This window comes from Lissotriton helveticus, chromosome 1_1, assembly GCF_964261635.1.
Source record: "Lissotriton helveticus chromosome 1_1, aLisHel1.1, whole genome shotgun sequence".
Lineage (NCBI taxonomy): Eukaryota > Metazoa > Chordata > Amphibia > Caudata > Salamandridae > Lissotriton > Lissotriton helveticus.
In genome coordinates this window covers 598,271,934-598,293,278 of record NC_136057.1, presented here as the reverse complement: position 1 = coordinate 598,293,278, position 21,345 = coordinate 598,271,934, and the positions used below count along the sequence as shown (strand labels likewise).

Below are 21,345 nucleotides of genomic sequence, written 5' to 3'. Positions count from 1 at the left end.
CATTACCTTCCACCAATGTTGCCCACCTACATTCTTTTTGTGTGTTACACCCAAAGCATCGGCCATTTACAAATACTTACACTCCACAGACCCCATTAGGCCTAAAACTAAAGTGGAAGAACATTGGGAACGTGACTTTCACACATCTTGGCCTTTATCTCTGTGGTCTAAGATCTGGACTAAACTTCGCAAATCTTCTAGAGCAGCTACCTTGACACAATCTTTGTTTTTCATTTATAATGGACTCCTTTTCACACCGTATGACCTCCATAAACGGTTTCCCTCCACCCCAGACCTTTGTTGGACCTGTTCTTCCCCATCTGCTACTCTCTTCCACATGCTATTTTGATGTAAGCTTGTCCACGATTTCTGGTTACAAGTTTGGTCCCAGATTAACGTAATATTTCGCACTTGCGTTCCTTTTTCTTTCACTCACATATTCCTTGGTAGTCTCTCTCCTTGCTGGAAGGACATTTCACTTAATGTTAAAATTATAGATTTGTTGTTAGCTGTCGCATTTCAACAGGTCACGATCAATTGGAAAAATGTTTCTAACATTTCCTTTAAAGCTTGGTGGTACAATGTATGCTATAATCATAGATTGGATACAGCATTTGTCTTTCCTTCTAATTTGGCAGTGAAACGTTTAGATTTATGGCTCCCAATTACGCTTTATCTTGATACATGTGTTAACCGCTCCTTTCATTTACAACCTGCTCAACAAGAAGTCCCTAAGCCTCCTTGAATACCCTTGTCATTCATTCCTTTTTTCTCCATTATTTTACTGTACTTGCCTATTATTGCTTCATTTTATATTCATAACATTTGTAATCCCTTTGTTTTTTCTACAAGAAAGCCTGCCTTCCTTGTAGGTTAATGATTTTGTAATCCCTCAGACATGGTATTATGCTTAACTGTTAATGTCTCTCCTCGGACGTGCTCTTATACTCTGTATTGACGCCTTGCTTTTTCCCTAATAAAACTCTTTTTGAACTAAAAAAATGTCTTTCACACTAGGCTTTGAAAACTTTCCAGCATAGGCAAGCCACTGAATCTGGTAAAAAAAAATAAAGAAACTATAGTGCCATGGGCCCTAGTGCAAGGAAGACATGAGGATTGGCGACTGCTGCAAATAATAAGATCGGTTCAGCACAGGGCATGCAAAGTCTTAATGTGGTTACTGTGGGAGTGAGTTGCTCATCATGGATCTTGCCCAGCGAGGAGGCATGAATGTCTTTGTATGGAGAAGCAAATCACAGTGTCAGGGTGTGCCGAACATTCAGCCTGACATTGCCTTAATTGGGGCTAAGCATAAACAGGCACAGGTAAATGGACAAAGAGGTAAAAAAAGAAGCTGAAGGGTATTCCTTGTGCTCAAATGACAGTGACGCACAGGAGGTCTTTGTCATCTCTCTGGTGTGGAAGGAAGCAAAACAAGTCTGAACACAACCACAATTGCAGAGTCCGGTTCAAGTGCTGGAAGGCAACACCTACATGGCAGATAGAGCGGCTGAAGTGCGTAAAAGAAATGTAAGAGACCTTGAGGCATCTCAAGGTCAGCAATAACCATTCAGGGATGGTTCTTTAACAAAAAGGTATGGAAACTCTTTTTTGTAAAATTAAAAAAAGCATGATCATGTTTTTTCCCCACTGATCCCGTCCACTTCAGCCTCTGCATAGATGCATCAGTCTATGTAATGGCCACTCAATAGTCGCTCAAGCCCAAAACAACAAAGATACAGATATATGAGGTACGCAGCACATGCCACAGTTCAGCAGTTTGTAGCCTGCTTTCCTACATGGCAAGAATGAGGCCACCGCCCTGCAGTTTGAGACTGGGACAGGAACATATACAATAACATTTGAATACCACTGAAGCACTACAATTTGATCCATGTTGAACCCATCATATTTTCATGTGAACTGAATGATATCATGGACAAACTACATTTTTTTCACGGCGGTAGGTTGTCTTGATCTAAAGCAAATACAGTTTAACATCAGAGTCAGCAGGTACAATAATATATTGCTGCATTTCCTTTTACATGATTGAGAAGTTAATGTCCCACTCACATGGATGTCCTAAATAAGAACAACTGAATAGGCAAAGCAACCAGGAGTAGGTTTTACAGGGCGTAGACCTGAGCTAACAAACCTGGAATAGTACATTGTCTCAACTATCAAAACAAGGTACAAGGGCCTGAGTTTTTTGGGGGTGTCTTCTAAAGATAAACGTTTGTAGTGAAATGCTGGCGGACCTCACACGACTGCTGAATGTTCGCAATGATATTCATAATCAGACAGGAGACCGCTTCCGTGGCTATTAGCAGTACTTCATAGACCGAAATACAACAGTTTGTAGCTGCATCATAGAAAATGCAATTTCCTCTAATGGAATAGAGAATTCTTCGGCTTCTTGTATGTTTGAGTGTTTATGACAATCCTAAAAATATGTTGGATATTAAAATAGCCTCTGCACTCCAGAGGAGTCAACCTGAAATGTTAAGACCTTGATGTTAGAGGTTACATGCATATTTATGTAGGAGGTGTGTTAACAAGTAGGGCTATCCTCTGGGCTAACAGCTGTAAATATCTGTGACCATGGAAGGACAGTGGCTGCAGCCACCTTTCGCCTATCAGGCCATGTTCTAAGTTACATCCTTCCTGTGCAATGTTTCCTGGGCGCTCCTAGTTCAAGGCAATCACATTTTTATACCCTATGACATGGAGGCTTCTCACGCAGATTTTAAAAGGTACAAAGTACAAAATGCCAACAGCCCCACTGTATTGGCCCTGATTTTCACTGGTGTCGGTATTTTATCTTAACAAGGACCCATGTAATAAAGTGAGGAAGGGGCTGGCAACTGATCATGAGTAAGTGCTCATGATTAGGGTTAGTAACAGAACGCTGTTCCTCTCCTCTTACAGTACACAAGTAGCCCGTTTATCTGTGCAGGACCTTGTAAATGATTTTGCTCCTAGTAGTAGAAATTAAATATTGTACACCAAACCTCAAATCTTTCCCCTCTGCATGCACTGCTGCTTTTCCTACTATATATATTCCTTTGTTAGACTGATACCTCTACTGTCTTTCTTTGACTCCATTCAAGAAACATCCTTTGTCCAAATTGGTATTTCTCACAGCAGAAAGCACAAGGGATGGGTCCAATCAGGAGAACCCACGTAATGGGCACAAAGAAGTGTGAGATCTCAGCACCAGGCTATCGTCATCCTTCCTTCTTGATGCAAGAATCAGGGACAGACAAAGGGAAGACCTGACATAGAAACGTCCTCACTTTATAACACAAACTGCAGCTACACCCATTCCCCCTGCCATCCACAAAATGGCTGTGCTCCAGAAGACAAATCTGCATCTCCTTGTTAAACGAAAGGTGTCACTGGAACTTTTAATTTAGCCTGGTCTCTCCCACCTCACTTTAGTGTCTGGGTCTCCTCCCTCCAGCAACAGGAAAGAAGGCATTACACTTCTGTCTTCACTGTCGGGGAAACTATACTCACTTCCATCCGGTACTATGCTAAACCAGGGGTATCCAATTACTTTAGTACTTAGGCAAAGCGTTTGTTAGGCTACTTTGAAGGGTAAAGATCAGAAGACGTGGTTCATTTGCAGAATCTCATTTTTGCATTACATGCTTACATTATTTACACTGTATACGGTATAATGAGGCTTTCATCATGATTTATTGTGTCATTCTACAGCCTAAAGCTCTCGATGCTTCCCTTTTTGTGGCCAACCATTACTTTGCGCTTCCAACCCCTCAGCTGGTCAGCTGTCTAGGGGAAGCAATGGTCTAGCAATACGTAGCAGTGGACAAACTGTTCACGTGATTCTAGAGCCTATCAAAAGTGTTTAATATAATACTATCTCACGTTCTACAGTTTTGCATCCTTAAAGTGCATGCTATACCAAAAGCCTTCTCTATGTGCCTGAAATCCTGCATGAAACTTTTGACCTTGTCTTAAAATGTCTGATTGTATACTCTTTATTTTCCATCGTCTGCATGCCTACTCTCCGAGCACAGTCTATTCTAAGCCACATTGCCTTAATCCCCATTAATATATTTGTGCAGATTGGCCACACCTAATCTCAAAGATCACAACCTCTCCTTAGAAATCCATACCCTGCAACCTAGTAATTTATATTATGCTTTAGCTAATCTGATAAACCCACCCGCCATCTGCATGAACATAAACCCCAATAATGATCCCACCTGACTGATACTACTTTTCATCCACCTCAAAGACATTGGAGTAATGCATGGAATAGTCTCCTTGAGAGAACAAGACTAAATCTGTTAACAACATTAACCAGTAACCACTGGATTAACCACTTACCGCAGGTTCTGGAGCAGTGTGCTGCCCGGTGTAAAGCACTTCAACACCTCGTTAAGGGTAGTAGGTGATATTTAATTGTCATTACAACACAATACATTCTTAGCAATCTAATACATTTCCGTAGTGGCCACTCGTGGTTCTTCCACCCCCTATCGAGTCATCTATAGGCGGCTGCTGAGAGGTCAATGGTCAGAGAAGGCGTCAACTCTGTGGTGTCATGTTGGGATAAAAGGCGAGTGATCTCATTTCTGGTAAATACCATTGCTTCTGGTTGCTCACTTGCTTGCTTAGTGAGTTGTTACATGTCTGACGCACATGGCCTTGGCTGCAGTGCACAGAAAACATTCACTGCCGCACATAGGTCAAAAAAAGTTAGAGGGACATTGTTTGTGAGGCGGATGGATACCTCAAACAGCCAATAGCATTAGGTGAGAAATTAATGCTTTCTGTGTTTAGCAAAGATGTGATTGACAAACTCCATGTGGATCTCTGAAAACGTGTCAAATTCTTTCAGTCCCCTGTAAATTGGTAGACCTGTAAATACCAAATGTTATTCAGCTACACATATTCCATTGTTATTTTTTTAGTTTCTTCAATGTACTAATCCTTAATAATTTCACATTTTAATCTATGATGTCTCATAACTTTGAAAGATATCAGATTTCATTTGTTTCAAATCACTACATAATGTTCAACACCACACTGTTTATTTTTGTAATCTCTAAGCATTGGGAGGGTTTATCCCTCGTTTAGGGGAACACGTGAATTGCTTTACCGCAAACGATGCCTGCAGATAGAGAACTCATACTTCAACATTAATCAACTCAGGGCCGGCTCTAGGCTCACGGAGGCCCTGAGCAGGGAGTGTAGGTAGGGGGCCCGAGGCCGCCAAATCCCTGCCAGGGGCCGCCACGCAAATATGTGAGAGAGCGCCATTTACAGTGAAATTTGTAGGGGTGCAGCATATGTACAAGTAGTCAGCACCCGCATATATAGAGGCCTGTTAATCATAGTTAGATGCAAGATGTGAAAAGTGCTAAAGTAAATTGGTACCAGAATATGTGCAGAGCCAACGTTACAAAGTGCAACCCATGCTTGCTGACATATATAGATGCTTTTAAATGAAATCTTCTCCTGATGCAACGTGTGTTTAGCAATGCAATAGAACTTGAGATCTGCTTTATCTGAAACGTAACAAATTACCTACATATATATATATATATATATGATTTGCTTAAAGTAGAAGATGCATTATTGTTTAAGGTTAATGTCTAGTGAACTAAGAGAACAAGTTAATGTAAAACGTTGGGCCTAAACCCAAGCAGAGGCCTAGTTAATGGAAACAGTGCAGGCCTGTTGAGCAATGTCTTGTTTAAACATTGAGCTGTAGACAGGAGGGATAGATGTGACCTTTAAGAAATGTTGCAATAATCATAGACTGCGAGTTATGTGTGTATTCCTTTGCAGGCGCCTCATCAAGCAGATAGTAGAGTAGAAGGGCCCATTGTGTATGAACGTTAGGATACTAGAACCAGACATGGAGGAGTAGACCAGGAATTCAAGAAGGCAACTTGAAAGGATGAAGAGCCTGAGACCCAAGGACGGCTGAACGGACAAAGATGAATCCTCGCCATGTGGAATTTTACAGAACTTAACACCTTCTAGATGGGCGTACCTATAGGCGTGTCATTAACATTGTGGGGTTTTGTATTAGGGACAGCACCCCGAGGGTGGAGGCAGAGCAGATGGCTGAGGAGCTAGAGAGAGCGGTCGCATGGGCAAGGAGCTTAGCAGCAGTGATGGAAATTTTAGTCTAATAGAGAAGGTGGCGAACTTCTTAGGAAGTCTCCACGGCTGACACCTTTGGTTAGGTTGGGCTATTGTTGAGTAGGGATGTCATCTAGCATAGAGTAGGAACAGACTAATTTGAATTGATGTCTTTTATCCTGATGAGCACCAGAACACAAGTTATAGCTATCCTGTTTAGTTTAATGGTTCTGGAATTGATCCTCGTTCTTTTCATCAGTCGGTTGAGACTTATCCGTAGGATTATGTTTGTACTAGTACCTGTTTATCTCCTGAACCTCTTGCTGAGGTGCCTGTATCTTCAGTTATTTTTGGTTATGTAATAAACCTTTTAAATTCAGTTTTAGTCAGTGGTTCTTTGGGGAAAGCAATTGGGTATCCTGAACTTGATTTAATTAGTTGTGACTAGATTGCCTAAATTTACTCTATGACAGGTAAAAAGGTCCAGTCGACCTGTGACGGGATTTTGGAGAATGGTAAGAAGACTCTAGAGGTGAAATCCCGCCTTTTCAGTTGGTAGCAGATTAGGATGGTTTATCTTCTGGAGTAAGGGTAATCTAGAAGTAAGTTGAGATTTCCCCGAGGCCCATAGAGAAGAACATGAAGAGTGTCCAGAGAGCCTCGGACGGAGGATGGCGTTCCATGGAATCTGACGGAGAGTAACAGTGCGGCGGAAAGCAGCAGGTCGGAAGAGAGTGAGTATGAAAAGGGTCATGCGTTGCTAGATTGCGGTGTTATGTTGTGCCATTGTGTTGTAATGTCTTGCGGAGTTGAATGCCTGTAGTGTGAAAGGAGATCAGGTTGTGAGCGCGCGCAACCGGTGCAAATCTTAAGCTCAAGGAGAGTTTAAGTGGTTTGGGTGTATCGAACATCCACAGTAATTGTCGACTGTTGAGAGAGGGGGTCATGAGGTACCATTAATCGCCCGAAGGAGTGTGGGGGTAACGGACGCTGGTCAGAAGTTACCGGAGAGAGTTGAGGTGATTGTCTGTTTGCTCGCGGACAGGCATTTGCCGGGAAAAGTGACAATTACAGTTAGACTGTGGCCGTACAGTCAGGGAAGTGGTTGCTTGATCGGAAGTAATCATTTCTAATGATTGGGATGCATGCGTGACCGGCGAGACATCGGAGAAAGGAGGGGAACTGCTGCGAAACGGAGGCGAGTGACGTCAGAAGGAGCCGCGCTGTGATAGGGCGGTTGGTGTGAAGCCGCGCTGTGATAGGGCGGTCGGCGTGAAGCCGCGCTGAGATTGGTGGATTGTCATCAGGAAGTAAACGAGGGTCGTAAACAAGGAAACGTGGGTTTCATCATGAAATGTTTTAAAGTATTGCGAAAATGTTTCAAAGGAGAAAACAAGATAGAACCTCGGTGCGGGGAGGAGGCTCCACCCGAGGATACTCCAGCTTATTACATGGCAACGAACGTTGGGTTGCATACCATTTTGTGGCTTGATAATTGGTGTAAGATGACAGATGGAAATGAGGAATTGACTTTTCCTAAATATGGAACGTTTAGACAAGAAGTGTTACACCAGTTGAAAGCAATTATGGCTGCATTGCGACCTTTGCCCAGACCAACACAGTTCGAAGCGCTCAATGCATGGATCAGGGCAGCCCACGACGGGAACAGAGACAGGAGACAGGAAAGAGTGAAGCGATCGGTAAGGGCGGTTCAGGAAGCGAGATGGGATGCAATGGAAAAGAGATGGAGGGTACAGACCATTACAGTAGACAAGTTGTATCCGTTACTGGAAAGTAAAGGGGATGAGCAGAAAAAGAGTGCAAAAGATGAAGACAGTGAGACAGACGACAGCCTGATAGAGAGGCTGTTGTCAGAAAGGCCAGCCCCATACAATCCAGAGCTAGAGGGAACACAACAATCGAGAAAGCACTGGGAAGCCCCAACAGGGGAAGGCGGAGTTCCAATGGGGACAGATGGGACACCTCAGGGGATAAGTTTACCCCAGAAAAGGGAGAAAAGGCACCTCCACCGGTAAATAGAGTAGTGGGAAGATTTACAGTACAGAAGGTACGGGTGGTAGAGGGTGTCCATTCTCAGAAACTGCCAGACGCACTTACAGTACCGGTTACCATAGGTCCCATAGTATCAGTGTACAATCCAGAACAGACACATAATGAGAATTTACCCCAGATGGGGAGTGAGAGAAGTGCAAGCGATGGTAGAACTCATGTGGCAGATGGGTGGAAGACATTACCTCGACCTATAGAACGGAGCACCCCTTTGGTAACATCGGCAGACCCTTCGGAAGACAGAGGGGGTTGGAGGGGATCGATGGATCTGAGAGGACCAAGGCCGAAGTCGAGGAGGGAGTTAAGGCCAGATTTGAGAACTTGGGAAACAGTAGTGGATACCCAGAGCGACAGGTCGAGGAATGTGTTTGGGTCAGAGAACGAGGAGAATAGAATGGTCTCTCACTGTGCAGCTAGCGAAAGCAGACAAGAATGGGAACGAGAAGGTGTGGGAAGTAGGGGGACGTCCCACCACACCTCTGGAAACAGCAGACAGGAGTGGGACTGCGAGACCTGTGAGGGTAGAAGGGTTCCTCCTAACACACCTGAAGAGAACAGGGGAGGGAGTCAGAATGGCAGCGGGAGGGACTCTAAGGAAACTTCTAGCCAAGGCACGTTGAGAGCGGCAATAAAGGCAAGAAGGTTAGACGTGCTGAGACTAAAGTCAGAAGTAGAGGAGATTGTGGAAGGTACACTGCCCCTAAAAAGGATTGAATTATACGAACCAGATGAGCTATTGTTCGTGGCAAAGGATGTCACTCGGAAGGCTAGGACTGCTCATGAGAAGCTCTCAGAATTAGCGAACAAGTATGAGGTGGATTTGACAAAAACGAAAGCCCTACAAGGGGGCCATAGGTTACAGTACTCAGATCAAGACCTGGAAGAAAAGAGGGTGATCGGGTTAAAGACCCATATCAGGGAGCTGATCATGGGAATCCGAACATGGTCCAACTTGGAGAGATGGGAGGAAAGGTGGTCAAAGAAAAAGACAGTTAGGCGGAGTGTTATTGGGACACCCCCGGGAGGAGGGTTGATGCATGCTGAAGCGTACCCCTTGCGGGAGGTGGCCCATGGGGGATATGTACATGATAGCGTGCAAAGTCAGTGTCGAATGGCCCACAGCGGAGCCAGAGAGAGATAGCACCACAAATGGACCGTCACCTAGGGTAATGGCAAAGTACGAGCAGGCGGTCACGTGGCTGAAGACTAAAGTACCGCCACAGGACATAGACTGGGTAAAAATAGATCGGACTAGGCAGGAACCAAAAGAGACGGTGCATGAGTACTATGAGAGGCTATTGCTGATTTTTAAACAGTACAGTGGATTAGATGTGATGGATCCGAAGGATATGGGACAGTTTGTATCCAAGTTTGTGCTGGGATTGAGGCCTGATATCTGCCTCATGATACAGCAACATTTGATCTGTTGGCAAAACAAGCCTTTAGACGAGATTTTGAGGTATGCAAGGTACTGCAGTGATGAGATAGATTCGAAAACGAAGAAGCTTAAGGACAAACTGGTGCTAGTCCAGATGCAAGCAGGAGGACAGGGCCAATCAGGAAATGGCACGTTGGGAAGGAAGTCAGGGGGACAGAAAAGAGACAATGAGGAGGGTCCGAGACATAGGATAGATATAGCGACCCTGAAAAAGACGACCAAGTGCCATCAATGTCACGAGGTCGGGCATTGGAAACGCGAGTGCCCCCATAATCCGGACAACCAGGTGCAGGAGGAGGAGGAAGTCGAGGAAGTCGAAGCCCCTCCGAGGCGGAAGGTGACAGTGACTAAGCCCCAAATGACAAAAGGGGGGACATCGGCCCCTAGGGCTCCGGTTCCTCAACCACCTAAGATTTCAGTAGGGAACAAGGTTTACAAGCAGATGCCCTTCATAGTCGAGGGAGATGAGCATTATTACTTTGATCCAGTGTCAGGACGGTGCCTGAATGGGGAGGAAGACTGAGGTAGATCAGAGGGGACCCTTTGTAGAGGCTGACGTAGATGGACACCCCACCACCTTCTTGGTAGATACTGGTGCTTCCAGGTCTACTGTGCGGTCCGCAGTGGTCCCTAATTTGCCCCTTTCAGGACAGACTATTCAAGTAGTGGGGGTTGCAAACAGAAGAATGACAAATCCTCTGACAGAGCCAGTTCCGGTAAAGATCGGAAGTTTCAGAGATAGACATCAGTTTGTGGTGTGTGATTCTAGCTCAGTATGTCTGCTAGGAAGAGACCTTTTGTGTAAGCTGAACTGCACCATCTATTGTACCCCCAAGGGAGTAGAGTTGCAGACTAATGATGACGATGCTGATTTTAAAGTTGCAAATTCGCATGTGTGCATTGAACTGTACCCTGCCATAACTGTGGAAGAACTTCCCTGGGACTTGAGAGACTCAGTCGCACCGGAAGTGTGGGACTTTACGGGGGAAGAGATCGGACTGATCAAAGGAGTAGAGCCTGTTAGAATACAGATAAAGCCGAACGCTGACTTCCCTAGAACACCACAGTGCAAGTTGACCCCAGAGACACTTGAAGGTATAAAACCTGTGATTGAGTCCATGATTAGACAAGGGATCCTGAAGGAGGTTATGGGCAGCCCCTGTAACTCTCCGATAATGGGTTTGCAGAAGCCAAGCGGGAAGTACAGGATAGTACAGGATTTACGAAAAAATAACAACATAGTTGTCCCATGTTGTCCAGTGGTACCGAATCCAGCAGTAATACTGTTTCAGATACCGTTCCAAGCTGAGTGGTTTTCTGTGATTGATTTGTGTCAAGCTTTCTTTTCCATCCCACTGCATGAGGAAAGCCAATTTCTTTTTGCGTTCAAAATAGAGAGTCGCGTATTAACATGGTGCCGTACCCCACAAGGGTATACAGAGAGCCCATCGATCTTTAATCAGTTGCTGAAAAGGAATTTGGAGAGTCTAGTACTGCCACAGAACTCAGTTCTCGTACAGTACATAGACGACCTCCTTGTTGCGTCAGACTCCGAAGACGCTTGTAGGATTGACACCATAGCCTTGCTGAACCATTTGGGAGAGAATGGGCACAAGGTATCACCTAGCAAGTTACAGTACTGCCTGCAAGAAGTGCAGTATCTGGGTCACAGAATAGAGCAGGGAAAGCGGAAAGTGTCACCAGACAGAATAGAAACGATCATGAGAATGACTGTGCCCTCGACCCAGAGAGAGGTTAGAATGTTCCTGGGCATGGTTGGCTACTGCCGACAATGGATTGCAAATTTTTCTCTGAAAGCAAAACCCTTGCAGAAACTGACGCACAAGGATGTAATAGATCCGGTACCATGGGACACAGACTGTATGATGGCTTTTCTCGAGCTGCGAGAGGATTTGTGTCGTGCTCCGGCTCTGGGAATGCCAGATTACCATAAATCATTTGCATTATTCTGCTGCGAAAGGGAAGGATGTGCTTTAGCAGTTTTAGTGCAGGATCATGGAGGAGTCCGTAGACCAGTTGCCTATTTTTCGGCTACCTTAGATCCAGTAGCCGCAGCGTTGCCCGGATGTCTCAAATCCGTTGCTGCAACAGGTGTCAGCATTGAAAGATGTGAAAGCATTGTAATGGGATATCCACGGACAGTGCATGTACCTCATTCTGTGGAATTGTTAATGACCAGGACCAGGACGCAGCACTTGACCAACAATAGGCTCACACGCTACGAGCAGGTTATACTTGCTGCGGAGAATGTGACTCTCAGCAGGTGCTCTGTCTTGAATCCTGCTACCTTGTTGCCATTACCAAACGATATAGAAGATGATTGGGAAGACCAGGATTGTCTTGATGTAACTGAACTGTGCACAAAGCCTAGGCCGGATATTGTTGATGTGCCGTTGACCGACCCAGATGAAATTTACTTTGTCGACGGCTCATGCATAAGAGACAATACTGGTCAGTTGAGAGCAGCGTTTGCTGTTTGTACTATTTCTGGAATAATTGAAGCAGCCTGCCTGGAAGGAGTACACTCCGCGCAGGTGGCTGAGATCATTGTGTTGACGCGTGCCTGTTTGGCAGCCAACGGAATTCGGATCACCATCTATACCGACAGCCAATATGGGTTTGGGGTGGTTCATCATGACTTCGGTCAGTTGTGGTCTCAGCGGGGTTACATGACGTCATCTGGCTCCCCAATCAGGAATGGCGAATTTGTCAGGTTATTGCTGGAGGCCTTGCAGGGGCCTGCAGCAATAGCAGTGGTTAAATGTACAGCTCACACCAAAGGCACAGACTTCGTGACTATGGGGAATCGATATGCTGATGAAGTTGCACGTTACTGTGCAGAGCAGGGATATTCATATACTGAACAGACGATCGAGGGGCAAAAGGAGAGAACTGAGCTAAGCATGATGCTTGAAGTGGCAGATACCTGGGAAGAGTTGAGAGACATGCAAGGACAGACGTCAGACTATGAGAAAAGGGTGTGGGAATCGGCTGGTTGTGTCAAGGGAGATCTGGACATGTGGGTTTCAGCAGCTGGAAGGGCTGTGTTGCCGAATGAGCTGGTGAGTGTGATGGCACGACAGATACATGGTCCTTTGCATCTGGGAAGAGATGCGATGTTGCGCGTGTTCAGACAGACATGGTATAACCCCAAGTTTAGACAGGCTGCGGAAGCAGTATGTCAGAGATGTGTGACATGTCAACAGATAAATGTTGGGAAACGAACACCAGTTACACTGAGTCACATTGGGAGGTCTGGCGGACCTTTTTACAGGATGCAAATAGATTTCATTGAAATGCCGAGGTGTAATAGCCTTAGGTATGTTTTGGTGATTGTGTGTGTGTTTTCTAGATGGGTTGAGGCATACCCTACTCGCAGGTGCGATACACTCACAGTGGCTAAGCTATTACTGAGGGAATTGGTGCCACGATTCGGGGTTCCGACCTCTCTGGAATCGGACCGAGGAAAACATTTTAATAGCGAAGTTGTGAAGATGCTTTGCTCTGCTCTGAACATTGATCAAAGACTGCATTGTAGCTACCGTCCAGAGGCTTCTGGCATAGTAGAGCAGATCAATGGGACCCTAAAGGCCCGAATGGCAAAGGTGTGCTCATCCACGTCCCTAAAATGGCCCGATGCACTGCCATTGGTATTAATGAGTATGCGCAGTACCCCGCATAGGCGGACAGGGCTCTCACCTCACGAGATCCTGATGGGGAGGGCTATGAGACTGCCATCTATTCCTACAACTGCCCTGCTGAATATCACAGATGACCTGATTCTTGATTACTGTAGGGGACTATCTGATGTCATCCGTTCTGTGTCCCTTCAGGTGCAGGCTGCTGAAGTTCCGGCTGCTAGCGACCTCTGTCACGACCTGTGCCCAGGTGATTGGGTGTTCGTACGGAAGCACGTGAGGAAGAGCTGCTTGGATGTGCGCTGGAGAGGACCTTTCCAGGTGATACTTGTGACCACTACTGCTGTGAAGTGTGGCGGATTGCCGAATTGGGTCCATGCTTCTCACACCCGACGAGCTCCAGCACCTAAAGAAGGAACAGCTCCTCTCGTAGATGAGAACAATAACGACGAAGAGGATCCAGAAGAGGGGACAAGTCAAGCTGTGGGGGAGCCGGTAGAAGTTGGGAACTCCCCTGATCAAGCTGTGTATGATCACGACGACAGTGACACTGAATCCGCCCCAGAAGAAGGAAGTGGCGGAGAAGGTGATCTGAGTGCAGAAGAGGCTGACCAGGAGGACGAACAGGGTGTGCAAACGAGAGGCCGGCGAGCAAGAGGTGCAGAAGCTCATTGGCCCGTAAGGCGGAGGCGAATGAATGTGAGATTGGCTTCCGAAAGAGAACTCGCCCCTGTGTCCGAAGAGTCCGATCTGGAAGGAGGAAACAATGGAGCGGCGCAGAGTGGACCGAGAAGGTCAAGGAGGGTGCGAGTGCTGTGCCAAAGATATGCCACTCCAGAGTGGACCTATCCTTTCACAAATGTTAGGATTACCAATGCCAGGGGTACTGAGGTCCGGGAGGGTGAGGTCAGTGGAAGTGACCAGCACAATCCCCAATGTTAAGCTGCAAGTGGTGCTGTTGATACCTGGACTTGGACTTGAAATTGAAGGTATCCTGACACTTACCATTCCCAATCCCCCTCTCCTAAGCAAGATACGTGATTTACTCCTGGAAAGACTGATTTTCCCTACCTTCGTTCCGGACATGCCAGCCTATGATGTAGTTGTGCTTCGCATGGAACTTTTGGATTATGTGTTGCAGGCAATCGGATCAAGCATAATCATAGACTATTAAGAGCTGTAAAATTGAACTATGAACTTTTGAAAAGAACTTTGAGTTTTAAAATGTGCGTTGAAAGACTCTGAAAAGACTGTTGTGAATAACTGTTAAAAACTAACCTAGAGCTGAGTGGAAGAAGAACAAAGTTAGGGACTTTCCACAGAGGACGGAGAAGGGTTAGGGCTGTCTGTTGACTGAAGAAAAAGAAGAACTGAAACAGAATATTCAAGTTGCCAGGTGTGGTTCAAGAGACTCAAATAGCAAAGAAAGAGACTTGGGTGCTTTCTGAGCACAAACTGCTTGAGCCGAAACCATGGCACCTGGAAACCCGAATCGTAGAGCCAAGTGCATAGTAGGCACTCTTTTAGCAGGAGTGATTCTCCTTATAGTTATAGTAGTTTCAGTTTCCTATTTTGCACCACATGAACCAGTAGAGAAGGCTGAGGGGACACAGGCACCTGACACCCCTAGCCAGAAGGAAGAAAGACAAAGAAGAGAGAAGGCCTTACTGGCTGCAGAAAGTCGTAGGTTACATACTGACCTGTCTAAAGGAAATTTTGGACAGAACGCTTATGCAAAACTGTTGTATGAATACATTGATGCGATGGATGCGAAAGACTTGTGTGTATGCAATTGCCAGCCTCAGTAGATGAGGGTATTAGATACCATCACCTTCCATTGACATATGGAATTTCCTGTAGTTTATTGATTAGCATATTGTATGGTAGAAATCATTTTGAATATTATTTTTCAAATTATGATGCTGTGTTACCAGAAGTCCCAAATTACAAGCATTTGAATAAGTGGGACTATTATAAATCGGAAGACAGACTGGGATATTTTTTCATTCCCACACGAGAACTAGACACACCGTATGCACACCGACACAATTTGACTTGCTCGTTGTCAGAGGTAGAAAAGAAGTTCATTGAGCAGGTGGAAGATAGGTACACGAAGCAAAAACAGTTGCGAGATTCAGGTCAAGGAAAGGTAGATTGGACCGAAGAAGAGAAGAAGCACAAGTCGAAAGGGAGTTACGGTCCAATAGCTTTAGATGAAGTACAGAAAGGGAAGCTGTGCCTCCACAGACCACAGAAGTATTATGAAAATGTGTATGTGGGTCAGACCACGTGCGAACACACCTTTACATTAGAGTATTACACGAAGGACTTTTTGAAGAGCGTGGTGCAGGTGATTCCTACTGTATACTTTGTCTGTGGAAAGAATGCGTATGTGAGATTGCCAGAGAAGTGGTATGGAACGTGTTATCTAGCAATTATCTTTCCCAAGATTTACTATACTGAGGATTTTGCTCTCTTGGAGGGAGGGTCCCAGAGGAGGGTAAAGCGGGGGGAGAGTGCTGGAGCAGTGATTGGAGATGTGTTTGGAGCAGCGATACCTATGTTAGGGGTCATTTTGAATGACATCAAGATAAGGCGGTTAGCAACTGTAGTGGATGAACTGTCAATGAATACAGCCAAGTCATTAGTGTTGGTTGAGGGTGAGATGTTTTCGATAAGGACGATGGTTTTACAGAACCGTCTTGCCCTAGACGTCCTCCTAGCAAAAGAGGGCGGAGTCTGTAAACGTTTGAAGATTCAGGAATGCTGCACTTATATACCAGACAACTCTAAGGATCTGGAGACTTATATAAGCAACATTACTGCGATCCATTATGAGATTGAGGACTTGACTCAAGAGAATACATGGGAAACTGTTGGTAAGGGATTTGGGAAGGTTGGAAGCTGGTTTGCCAACCTAGGAAAGGGTTTCCTTGGTTTTGTACTAAAACCCCTTATCATAGCAGTGGCATGTGTGATCGCCTTGTGGGGTTTAGTGAGGTTGTGCAAGTGGTACAAGGCGAATAGATTGGCGAGATCAATGAGAGTGCAAGAGATGCGAATGGAAAGACTGCAAGATAATCAATACCGCAGTTTGAGAGCATTGGAGATGCTCAAGAGGGGAAAAATGGCCACAAGCTCAGTTTAGCTTAGTTCTTACCCTGAGGATGATGTGAGGGTGGTGATGACACGGGTCATCAAAGGGGGGAACTGAGAGAGCGCCATTTACATTGAAATTTGTAGGGGTGCAGCATATGAACAAGTAGTCAGCACCCGCATATATGCAAGATGTGAAAAGTGCTAAAGTAAATTGGTACCAGAATATGTGCAGAGCCAACGTTACAAAGTGCAACCCATGCTTGCTGACATATATAGATGCTTTTAAATGAAATGAAATCTTCTCCTGATGCAACGTGTGTTTAGCAATGCAATAGAACTTGAGATCTGCTTTATCTGAAACATAACAAATTACCTACATATATATATATATATGATTTGCTTAAAGTAGAAGCTGCATTATTGTTTAAGGTTAATGTCTAGTGAACTAAGAGAACAAGTTAATGTAAAACGTTGGGACTAAACCCAAGCAGAGGCCTAGTTAATGGAAACAGTGCAGGCCTGTTGAGTAAATGTCTTGTTTAAACATTGAGCTGTAGACAGGAGGGATAGATGTGACCTTTAAGAAATGTTGCAATAATCATAGACTGCGAGTTATGTGTGTATTCCTTTGCAGGCGCCTCATCAAGCAGATAGTAGAGTAGAAGGGCCCATTGTGTATGAACGTTAGGATACTAGACCCAGACATGGAGGAGTAGACCAGGAATTCAAGAAGGCAACTTGAAAGGATGAAGAGCCTGAGACCCAAGGACGGCTGAACGGACAAAGATGAATCCTCGCCATGTGGAATTTTACAGAACTTAACACCTTCTAGATGGGCGTACCTAAAGGCGTGTCATTAACATTGTGGGGTTTTGTATTAGGGACAGCACCCCGAGGGTGGAGGCAGAGCAGATGGCTGAGGAGCTAGAGAGAGCGGTCGCATGGGCAAGGAGCTTAGCAGCAGTGATGGAAATTTTAGTCTAAGAGAGAAGGTGGCGAACTTTTTAGGAAGTCTCCACGGCTGACACCTTGGGTAGGTTGGGCTATTGTTGAGTAGGGATGTCATCTAGCATAGAGTAGGGACAGACTAATCTGAATTGATGTCTTTTATCCTGATGAGCACCAGAACACAAGTTATAGCTATCCTGTTTAGTTTAATGGTTCTGGAATTGATCCCCGTTCTTTTCATCAGTCGGTTGAGACTTTTCCGTAGGATTATGTTTGTACTAGTACCTGTTTATCTCCTGAACCTCTTGCTGAGGTGCCTGTATCTTCAGTTATTTTTGGGTATGTAATAAACCTTTTAAATTCAGTTTTAGTCAGTGGTTCTTTGGGGAAAGCAATTGGGTATCCTGAAATTGATTTAATTAGTTGTGACTAGATTGCCTAAATTTACTCTATGACAGGTAAAAAGGTCCAGTCGACCTGTGACGGGATTTTGGAGAATGGTAAGCAGACTCTAGAGGTGAAATCCCGCCTTTTCGTATGTAAGGATATATATTGGCGTGGCGGCCCCTGGGGTTTGGCGGACCTGTGCAGGTGCACAGCTTGCACATGCCTTAAGTCGGCCCTGATCAACTGAATTAACTACATATTTCCTTCCAGCTCAGAAACACGTTAACTAAAGAGCTGTAAATTAGCAAACGATATCGGAGAAAATGCATAACTTGCAAATTGTCTAATTTTCCTCTACCCATAACTCCCCGAAATCGTGCGAAATGTATTATTTCTGAACACATATATACTAGTAAGAACATGGAAGACATCTCTCTTAGCATGCGTGCTTGCGATCCTGTGACTTAAGAGGGTGGCATAGGAGGTTAGACAATTTGTCTCTTTGTAGGAAATAGTAGAGCAAATGGAAGATAATTTGTCATTGCAATCCAAAATGTTGGAAAACTTGCTTGCAGACAACAAATGAGAGATCTCAGATGCGAGTTCTCACATACTGGCTCCACTAGAGTGCACCAAAACGTTTTTATTTTTTTAAACTAAGTAATGTTCAGCAATATTCTTGATTAGCCAAGGCCCACATGACCTTTATATACTGTAACTATATCATAACAAATGCACCGCTGCAGTGCATCAAGTCAGTGTATTAAAGTCCTGTTCAAAACGTCTCTGTGTAACCGACGGGTCAAAGGTTTGAATGGTCACTAATACTTGATAAGCAGATGCATTTTTTGTTTTCACTCTTTAAATTCGTATTGTATTCATTATAAAGTACACCTGAATATTGATGCCCACAGGTTCTAGCCATTAAACTATTTTTGTTTTACATTTTTTTCTTCCGAATAATCAATCACTTGAGATGGTTTAGAGCACAGTTCCCTCCAAGTCCCAGAACAGTGACAGCGTTTCTGTATCAACACTCAGCTATGCAAATTAGCTCTCTAAAGAGCCTGTTACTGTTAATTTAATTTAAGTGAAAATCCTTAAAAATCTGGCTTGGACTCAGCTTTCCTTGATTTACATCGTAATTGTTTTGCAAAAGATTATGCTGGAAAAATCACATAACAAATTTAAATTGCATTTTTATTAAGTAGTCTTTGCTGTCAACTTGGAATTTATTTCAAGTGCTGAATGCGTGTGAATCCCACGGATGAGTCTCAGCCTGAGAAACGGAGCACTCACTAAAATACCCTTCTTCCTAACATGTTCAATGCGGTCTGTAATCCTTATAGTTTATGTCCGAACTGAAACAGCTTTGCAGTTGTGAAATAATGCACACTTTTACTTTTACAAAAGCACCCGAGGTGATTTCAGATTCTTCAGAAACAGTCACTCAGATATGGCAAAAATAGAAATCCCCTTACCAACTGCTTGATCTTCTTGCAAATGTGTCACTTTTTTCTGCTCCAGTTATTTCTTTTAGCGGGGCCTTTACAATGTAATGACAAAACAATGGTTATGCTTTATAAAAATAAGACTTGCAGCTATATATAAAACAATTAAATAATTTTGAATAGTGATCTTACCAAAGGGAAACCAGTGACTAAGTTACGAGTGGTCGGAGGAAATGTGGCAATGCTAACTCTTCGGAGGGACTGGGAAAGAAGGATAGAATAAAAGGCCATCACCAGGTTGTACAATACTATGATTTAATAATGAGCAAAAACAACAATGCACCGTACGGTGGCATTGAGACATTTTTAAATAAAAGTGCAATTTTTTAGGTGAAAGGACAGAAAACAGACCAAAAGAAAATGACAGATTAACAGAAACATAAAATTGCAGTATTAGATCACTAGAATGATCATGGTTCCGCTGCTACCTAGGCTGAGCCACTGCAGGATAAATAAATGTGATGGCACTTAGTGGGCAGGTTGCTTTCACTGAGGACAACTCTTTCTTTGGCTCTCCCATTCTTCTCGAGCTGTGAAAGCACAAATGAAGAGGTGGATGCACCCCAGAAATGAGGCAAAATTATATGCTGCCTCCCTCGCCACAAAAGGAGTAGTTCCTGCTGTTGTTGTGTAAACTTTATTGTTTAGTTAATTCAATCATTACAATAGGTGAGAACTGCAGTGAATAATGCAGTTATCTAATAAAATTATTTAAAGTTTCTGTATAAAAGGCATGTGTAATTAGAGTGTGTGTAAACAATCAATCAATACGTTATAGAATATATTTACTAACATATGAAAAAAGAGACTTCGGGACAGATGTATGACCCTTACAATTTGGGCAAAATCTAATTTACAACAGTGTCTCAGACACTGTTTGCGATCCATAATGGGGTCTCACATTGCATGCCTCAATATTCATGAGGCAGGTGCAATTTGTGACTCCATTAGGAATGGCTAGCACTCCCAGGGATGGTGGCGTGCTGGGGTCAGCAGACCACCATGTCTGACTGCTTTTTAAACAAAGCGGGTTTTTTTTTTTTTTTTTTTTTTTTAAAATGCAGCCTGTTTACATAAAGGAAAACAAGATGCATTTAAAATTAAACACTATGGTTTCATTTTTTAAGAGTAGGCAGTGATCCGTGGGACCACTGCCTACTCTAAACAAGCATTTACAATGCAACGGTTTCGCCTTTGGAAAAGTTAGAGCTATTGGCATTGTAAATGACAAAATTTGTATTTATGTGTTGGTTTTAAAAACAGATAAATAAATGGCATTGTCATTTACATTGCCAATAGCTTAATCTCTCTCAAATGTGAGACCTATTGTACCCTATGGACGAGCTCAGCAGACAGCAATTACTACCACACACACACCCAACCAGAGCCACACACACACACCCAGAGCCAGCCGCACACACCCAGAGCCAGCCACACACACCCACAGAGCCAGCCACACCCAGAGCCACACACACCCAGAGCCACACACACCCACCCAGAGCCACCCCCACACACACACCCAGAGCAGTCACATACACACACCCACTGGAGCAGTCACACACACACACACACTGGAGCAGTCACACACACACACACACACACACACACACTGGAGCAGTCACACACACAAACTCTGGAGCAGTAACATACACACACACACACACACTGGAGCAGTCACATACACACACACACTCTGGAGCAGTCACATGCACACACACACCCTGGAGCAGTCACATACACACACACCCTGGAGCAGTCACACGCACACACTCTGGAGCAGTCGCATGCGCACATACACTGGAGCAGTCACACACACTGGAGAAGTCACATACACACACTGGAGCAGTAACACACACACACACACTCGGGATCAGTCACATACACACACACACACTGGAGCAGTCACACACGCACACACTCTGGAGCAGTCACATACACACACACACACACACACTGGAGTAGTCACACACACACATACTGGAGCAGTCTCACACACACACACACACTGGAGCAGTCACATACACACACACTGGAGCAGTCACATACACACACACACACTGGAGCAGTCACATACACACACACACACTGGAGCAGTCACACACACACACTC

General features: G+C 44.5%; 1 protein-coding gene across 5 annotated transcripts in view; it reads right to left on the bottom strand.

Moving 5' to 3' along the window:
• The window catches only part of IRAG2 (inositol 1,4,5-triphosphate receptor associated 2), a 1,168,119-nt gene that overhangs the window by 128,074 nt on the left and 1,018,700 nt on the right, over positions 1-21,345 (bottom strand). For all 5 annotated transcript variants that reach the window (XM_078674100.1, XM_078674103.1, XM_078674104.1 and 2 more), the window contains 2 exons: positions 19,368-19,436; positions 19,206-19,270 (listed from right to left, as the gene is read on the bottom strand). In XM_078674100.1, coding sequence (XP_078530226.1) covers positions 19,206-19,270; positions 19,368-19,436 — 134 coding nt within the window. The remainder of the gene's footprint in view (positions 1-19,205; positions 19,271-19,367; positions 19,437-21,345) is intronic.